An 8,775-nucleotide genomic window follows, 5' to 3' on the forward strand; every position below is an offset into this window, starting at 1 on the left:
TGTCAGAGTATGTCATTACAGTTTGACAGTGTGTTGTTGATTTTATGAGCATATTTGATTGGTGCTCAAAGATTTATGTTGCAGAGGTATTTGATGAGTTGTTGATTATGTTGCAGAGACTCATGTGTTAATGTATTGCAGTTGAGAAAAAGGATATACATTGCTTCAGTGTGAAAATAGATTAAACGATGTCTATATTTGATTGAGAAATGTATAGTGGGCATAGTTTGAAAATTATTGCAAGGTGGTACAAAAGAGTTTGAAGGTTTGGGACCTTCAATGTAGCAAGTGGTGGCTTAATGAGGGTGGGGTGGCTTCATTTCAATCATGGCTAGATAAAATATTGGAGGTAGGGGCCTCCAGCAGGTTAGACCCTATAACAAGTAGTGACCTGCAAAATTGAGCATGTGGTGGCTTTTATCAGTTAGTTCCCTAGAGCAAGTGGTTTCCCACAAGCATCACAGGTCAGGGCTTTCATACTGCTGGTGGCTAGTGGTGGAGGTTAAAAGAATATTACTTAATAATAATAAGAAGAGGAAGACAAACAAAGCACGATGGTTTTTATCCTAGAAGGGTTTCCACCTAACATCTAATGGTATCATGTGTTTATGTGTTGATCTCTTAATTGATGTGATTTCATATGTATTGCTAGTCGTGGTTCATGGTTGATGATGCATATGTTAATTTTTTTTTTTATACTATGATGTTGGTTAGCCAAGTCATGATTCATTGACTGATACAAACAACACAAGAAGTGTAAAAGTGATCCATCTTGGACAATACTGATTCACCCCCTCCCCTATCGGTATTGTCAAGCTCCCAACTGAACCATCTTAGCCATGGATCTATCAAGCATATAGAGAGATCAAATCTCTGGAGGTGAAGAATGTTTTGCAAGTTTTCCACTCTAAAAGAGGTTCCTCAAGGCACTTGCTACATTTATCATTAAGATAGATCTATATAGATACTATAAAAAACTAGAGTTAAAATAAAATTAATATAAATAAAATTCACATGCCATAGTAATTTCAAAGTAAGCTAAGTTTAATTTATATATCTCGATAATAAAATGAGTATAAATCATATTATAAGAGTATTTTACATCTTATTTGCTTTTAGTTTTAATAATATTAGTATATCCATTAAACATATATGCGTTTAAAAAGATAGGTAACAAGATTCTTAACAATAATTAAAAACTAATAACAAATATCTGAATTATACTTTATTTTAAATTATGTTTTTAGCAACAATGAGAATTTACACGAGATACAACATTTCATAAATGCCACTAACAGACCTTATACAAAATGTATGAACTCACGTGACTAAGGAAACAAATTGTTCACTAAACTACCCCACCTAAGATCCTTTAGAAATTCATTTTAAATCATTATTATTAAAATGAAAGAATATATGAGTTAAATATATATACATTTAAAAAAAATGTAATTATATTTTTAACCATAGAGAATCATTTTTAATTTACCATGGACATTATTAACTTAGAAATACATTTTGTTATGATACTATAGCTTATCAATACCATATGACCAAGAAAACCATAAGTCATTTCATATGACACTTGTTACCTTCTTATTTCAACTTAAGGTAGATCCTAAGGTGGATGAGGATCTATTGACTTTTATTTTTTATTTTTTAATTGATGACCTAGATTGATTCTCAAGGGAATATACTCACCATATGCTTAGCCTTAGCATTTATCAATGGTTGTAGTGTGTTATAGAGTTTGTTAGGTTGCATTGACTTTGCATAAATTTAAAAAATTATATTTGTGCCACATAGCTCCCTTCCCACCAATTCTCTATGGATTTGAGATTATTCCCATTCTAATATGTTCAAATTCTAATTAGAGGGATAAATTAATATATAAGAAAATTTTGTTTAGCAAATTGGTCCATTTTACAATAAGATGTGTAATTCTCTTTTCTTCTCAAGTTAAAGCTGATCCATAGTATTTGTATACATGTTTAATGAGGTAAATGTGAGCATTGATAAGGCATTCTTTGTGTTGCAATAATTTTTTTGTTATATTTATGAAAACACTTACTTCGTAATACATATGTTGCTAAAATTTAGAAAATCATAAAAACTAACTAAATTATAACCTTATCTTAAATTATTATGATTATTAATTAGAAAAAAAATTAATATATGAGTTAAACATATATTCATTTGAAAAAGCATAGAATAAGGTTTTTATCCATGAAGATTTACTCCACTTTACCTTGGAAGTTTTCAATCTCTAAATAGGCTTTGTTACAATAGCCCGAGAAAATACCCTAGCTTATTAATACTACATTGCAAAAAAAATCATAACTCATTTCATATAACACTTGTTTCTATGACTTTTTTTTAATCAATCGATTCAATTGAAAATGCCAAAAAAGCATAACTAGTTTGAAGAGAAATCTTAACCTATGATTTGTGTATACTATTAAAAACATTCCATAAAAGTTAAGTCCCTACCATCTACCTAATAATTATTAAAATAAACCAAATTTTTAAAAAATTATATTCCAAAATAAACATATTTATTAATATAAATGAGTGAACAAAAATTTTGAAAACTCTATTCTAAGTAAACATGTATATAAATATAATTATTCTATTTCTAAATAAACATAAAAATTAAATAATACATATAATTAATTAAATTTACTAAACAATAAATAAATAACTATATTGAAAAAATAAAAACAAAAACAAAACATTTTTAAATTCTATAAATACTACTCTACTTTTTGTAATTCTGATGGCCACATATTTTAAAACAATCACTCTCATTGCCAAATATTTTAAAACAATCACTGCATTAATAAAAGTTATTCAGTCATAACAATCTAAACAATGTTATAAAGAATAAACAAACACTTATGTAAAAAAAAAAATTCCCTGTGACAATTTAAACAATTACCTAAGATTAACCAATTTTGAAAAATAAAATACATACTAGACTATGTTTATTCCAACTTTAATTCATCGACATAAAAATTTAAATAATTTAATAAAGTTACCAACAAACAAAATATGAAAATTACAGTGAATAATATCCTAGAAAATTTGTCTCATTTGGCACTCATCCTTCGTCTCTCTTTATAAGGCGGAAGCCTTCTTCAAAACACCGCAGAGCTCCCTTAACTGAGCCCCATTTTCTGTCTATGCATTTCCCCACTCCCTGAGAGAAGGGCTATAGCGTGCAAGCCAAGCAAACTTTTGCTCTGAAGATGGTGCAGCCAAGCACGATGAAGAAGATCAAGAACATTCTCAAGAGGTGGCAAAGCTTCCCGAGGGTGGGTCGTTCATACAGTAATCTCAGCTCCCATCCTCATCCATTCAGAGATGATGTTCATGACTGGGAGGAAGTTATTTCACCCCATTTTTCAGAAAACAGGCCACTGAGTCTCGTCCATGCAGATGATCACAAAGTAGGCGAAGCGCCGGACGGGTACAAGGCAATGTATGTTGGGAAGTGCAGGAGACGATATTTCATATGTGTGGAGTATCTCAACCATCCATTGTTAACGGAGCTGATCGTTGAGAGATTCAAAGATGGCTTCTCAGTTGCCTGCGAGGTGGTGTTGTTCGAGCATTTGGTGTGGATGTTAGAGAATGCTGATCCAGAGGCGATTCAGAGCGATTCTACCTTGGAGGAACTGGCCCACTTCTATGCCTGTAATTAATGGCAGCGGCTAGGTTTGATTTTGGTCCTTTCTCTTATTACTCTAATTAATTATCTATTCACTATTTTCTTTTATTATCATATTCTTATCCACTCCAACTAATTATCTATTCACTCTGGATTTAGATCGACTATATCTTAATATTTTCTCTTGATTTAGATAGACTATATCTTGATTTTTGTCCTGACTCAGATTATTCCAACTATTTATCTATTCACTACATTAAAAAAACAAATCTTCTATTCACCATTCTCTCTTATGATTCCATTTCTAGTACAAATCCACTATATCACTATATCTTGATTTTAGTTATCGCTCAAATTACTCCAACAAATTATCTATTCACCCTATCAAAAAACAAATCCTCTATTATGATTCGATTCCCCATCTGGATCCGCTACATCTTGCTATTTAGTATGACCAGAGTTTCCTTCGCAATGGACATTATAAAAGCCAAGGGTTTGCATGGAAGTGAAATATCTGTAACTTGTTCATCAAGCAATAGCGAAGTAGCTGCGAGAAATTAATACAGACAGGAATTTTGTAAATGCTGTACATGCTGATTGTAAGGGTTATAAATATTGTTTTAGCCACGAATGTTTCATGTTATGAGATTATTTCACAAAACTCTGTACAGGGTACGGTGAAAAGTCTTTGGCATCCCGATCCATTCTCATGGATACCATTTGCAAGATTCCTTGGAAATCCGTGTCATATTTCGAGTATGTACATGTTTTTTATTATTAATTGTGATGATGTTTTTAAACATATAGTTATTTTTTGTATTTAAGTTTTTGTGAGTTATAATGAATTAAGTAAAGTTTTTTCGTAAAAATGATATAAGAGAATTTTTTGGCTGGTTTCGAAGTAATAAGTGTAGTTCATCATCAAGACTATTAAATTTTACAAGAGATTAATTGAGATTTTTTAATATTTATTTTTATAATTCAGAGAAATTAAAAAAGGTTTAGTATCATCATCATTATATTATAGGAAAATAATAAGTCAAAAATGTTGATACAGATATTTTGAAATTTAAAATAAATGTGAATAAAAACATGATAATCCAGAAAAATATTTTTCATTTTTAATATTTGATAGCCACATATTTTTTCATGCCATAGCATTTTGGAAATTGACCAGAACTTAACTTCACTTTAAAACTCATTAAAATTAAAATTAGTTATTATCTTATCCATATTATTTTTTTACAATTCTGGTTTCTAAAATTAAAATTAATAAATTTGACTTACCCATGATTATTAAATTTCCAACATATTCTCTAATCTATAACTCAAAACACGCTGATATCTGCCATAAACTGCTCATATGTTAAAGTTCAACACAGATGGATATTTGCCATAAATTGTTTAAACAGGATTTCTTATGTAGTTCAACGAGATTTGTTTTTTTCCCAAAATGAAAAACTCTGTAGTCGATTTTAATTTTCATCACCAAACCATTGTTCCAGAATAATCTTATCTTCTTACGTACGTTCAACGTCGTTCACGCGTATTTAAGAATAAAAGACAAATTTGTCGGAATGACAAAGACTTGTCTTGCTCAAGCGTATCGGTGTTCCAGAAGTCAGCAATATGCACACGATATTAGCAAACTAGTACAGACCGAGACTTTATAAATATAATAATAAAAAGATGTTGCAACTTTATTTAATTAACTATGTATAAAAAAGATAATTACAAAAATTATGGTAATATAATAATGTTTTTATTTATTTGACTAATCATGTACATAAAGGTTATAGGTCTATTTTAATTTGAGAAAAAAAGAATGGCATATCTTATTGTAAATGAATTATTTTGTTAAATTGAAATAATTTTAAATTTTTAAGAAATTGGTGGGCGAGAGCCACTTAACACTAATCTATTTTTTTAAATTTATTAAAAATCAATGTAACCTAACAAATTTTATAACACATTACAACCTTTGATAAACATTAAGACTAAACATATGTTGACCATATTCCCTTAAAAATCAATTTAAACTATCAGTCAATAAATGAATAAATAAAATCAACATATATGAATAAATAAAATCAACATATCCTTGTAAACTTAAATTGAAATAAAAAATCTTCCACCATTAAAAATTAAATAATATAGCACTCTCCGTTGTAACTGTGATGTTGAATATGGTTAGTGATTTTCGGGCTTTTATTATGTAACGTGATATGTGCTAAAAAGGTATATTCGGGATATTAAACAAACGCAACCATGGATGTTTAATTATTCAACATTTTTGTGGTTATCTTTTTTCCAAAAAAATTGCCGTTTTATCAAAAATTTTATAACCGGATATTTTTGAAAATCTACATGGCAGTATGATTATGCAAATTTAAATCTATTATTTAAAATATTTGCACCCCATTTTATATCTCTCTAAAAATTTTAAAAATAAATAATTATATTAATTTCTTCCATCCTTAAAACCTATAATATTTTTTATTTTTAAATAAGATCTCATTAAAACAAGAATAGATAAGGTTAATGTTTTAACAGAGGTGAGGGGGCCTTACTATTCTATTAATTTATTAGTTTTGGTAGAGATTTTAGAATAATTCAAAAAAAATATAATTATTTAATATTGGTATAGTTTAATTTATAGACGAAATGATTTTTTTCACTACATTTTTTTTGGTTAATTTTAATCAAAATCCAAGAAATTTTTTTTTTTTTTTTTTAAATTGTTTAATCTGCTTAATCGGAGTGCCTTGTAGTTTTTGAGGATGTTAATCCATTTATGTATTCATAAATGTACTTTAAATAACAAAAAATCTTGAAATTGTATTGCCAGATTTTGATGAATTCCTGTGAAAAATTATACTTCCTCTATAAGTTAGACTGCCTTTAATATTGTAACATGGTCTATTGATCAAATATGAGTATAAAATAGATACTCTAAAAGAAAGTGATTTTCATTTTTCACCCTCATAGTATTGCAAAGGTGGTTGGCTCTTTCATTCTAAGGTATTTTTGGAATTGACAAAATCCAAATTTCACTAAGAAGCTTATGAGAATCAGTTACTATCATAGAAATGTTAATTTTCTCCTTAACACTAGTTAAGGCAGATAGATATTTTAATTTCTGGATTGTCGTTTATCACCACCTTCTAATATTTTAGTTTCCTTTTTCCTTCTAACTCTTTATTTCCGCGATTTCTTCTTAAATTTTGAAGTAAAATATTTTTAATATTATCCTTATTTTGCAAAATGATTTCCTCTTTCCCCCCAATGGTCTAGGCAAGATTTGGCATCCTTATGCCATCTTCACTTGAGCCAAAGTTGGGAGTTTTGGCTAGAGTTAGAAGCAATTTTAGGTAACCCATTGGATTCCATATATAACTTCCGTCTTCATGTCCATAGTATAACTAGTCATAGCCATGCTTTAGATGGGGCAAAGACTTTCTTCAATAAGGAGGATGGGGTGTGGAGTTTTTCCTTTAATCTTGAGATTGTAAGTTATAAATCACTTTTGGATCCACAATTCCTTGGAGATATTGCAACACCAAACCTCACATCCATTCAAAATAATAGCAATGACCATAGTCTCAAAGAGGATTTTTCTTTCTTTTATTCAACATCCAAATGTCTGCTCACTTACAATTATTTTCAAGCCCATAGTAAGTTTTCTATCCTCCATTTATCCTTTTCTCAATGTTATAATCTCAATTGCCCTTACCATGTGTTGAGGAAATTCTTCCAAATAGTTATTGCCATACATGAACGTGTAGTGTTTGATCTTTTTGGTATCATGACTTTATTTTGGTTAGTATTAACAATCACACTAATCATACTCATCTTATACATAAAATTATGGAAAGTTCTTAATTACTTGCGAAGATAATAATAACTCCTAGCAAAAAGAATACCATAACATAAAAGAAAAAAGTTATGAGTATACTAAAAACATACCAGAAAGCATATACCAAAAATAATCTAGAGAAAAAACACCTTTAAATCCCATATTATTTTTAATTTATTCAAACCAATAATCAATAATCCTAAACTTAACCTATTAATATTAATGATACAATAAATAATATACATTATATAAAATATTAATAAATTAACACAATGCATAGCAGAGAATGTCTAATAATATAGACATAGAACACGTGTAATAAGTTGATAGTGATATCAGCATTATCATTATAGTTTTTAATTTATATATTGTATAAGAAAATTAAATTCCCAAAAGCATAAATTTTATTTATTTTTGGTTGAAATTTATAATAAATATAGAATTAAGATTACTTAAAAATGTTAAGTTTATTGGTAGTAAAAATATTGATTAAATGTTAAGATATAATTTAATTTATATTTATAAATCTAAAATATATTAAATTGCAATTCTTTTCCAGTTTATATTAATTAAATTATATAGATATAATATAATTTATATTTATAAATATATTAAATTGCAATTGTTTTCAAGCTTATAGTAAGATTTCTATCTTTTAGTTATTTGTTTTTCAAGGTTATTATTTTAATTGAGTTTGTGATGTTTTAGGAAATTCTTTTTAGTTGTTGTCATACATGAATGTGTCGTGTGTAATCTTTTTGGTATCATGATTTTAGTTTTGTTAATATTAACACTCATATTAATCATACTCATTTTGGAAAGGAAATTATGGAGGATTCTTAGTTGCATGCCAAGATAGTAACAATTCCTCAACAAGAAAACAATATTATTAGCATAAAAGAGCAGAGTTATGACCATAATATAAAATATGGCCATCATAACTTTGCATTTTCAAAACACTTTTTTAACTTATCAATATATATACCAAAAATAGTCAAGAGTAAAAACACCCTTAAATCTAATATTATATTATATTTATTCAGATTAACCTTTAATCATCCTAAACTTAACTAAACTTAACATATTGATATACATTATATAAAATATTAATAAATTAAAATTAGAAACCATGCATGGCATAGAATGTCATATAATATACACCAACAGAACACGTGTAATAAGTTGATAATTAAATTAGCACTATCATTATACTCTTAAATTTATAAATTGTATAAGAAAATTAAATTCC

At 28.0% G+C, this 8,775-nt stretch overlaps 1 protein-coding gene across 1 annotated transcript; it reads left to right on the forward strand.

Annotated features, from left to right (window-relative positions):
* The first annotated feature begins 3,266 nt into the window (after window positions 1–3,266).
* Window positions 3,267–3,704, forward strand: LOC149159850 (auxin-responsive protein SAUR76-like). The gene has a single exon (XM_089434440.1). It carries the CDS (start codon window positions 3,267–3,269, stop codon window positions 3,702–3,704), a length of 438 nt encoding a protein of 145 aa, XP_089290566.1.
* Window positions 3,705–8,775: the final 5,071 nt, after the last annotated feature.

The sequence above is a fragment of the Pinus tabuliformis genome, chromosome 5_2, assembly GCF_031772625.1.
Source record: "Pinus tabuliformis cultivar Carrire ecotype Pingquan chromosome 5_2, CPIR1, whole genome shotgun sequence".
Lineage (NCBI taxonomy): Eukaryota > Viridiplantae > Streptophyta > Pinopsida > Pinales > Pinaceae > Pinus > Pinus tabuliformis.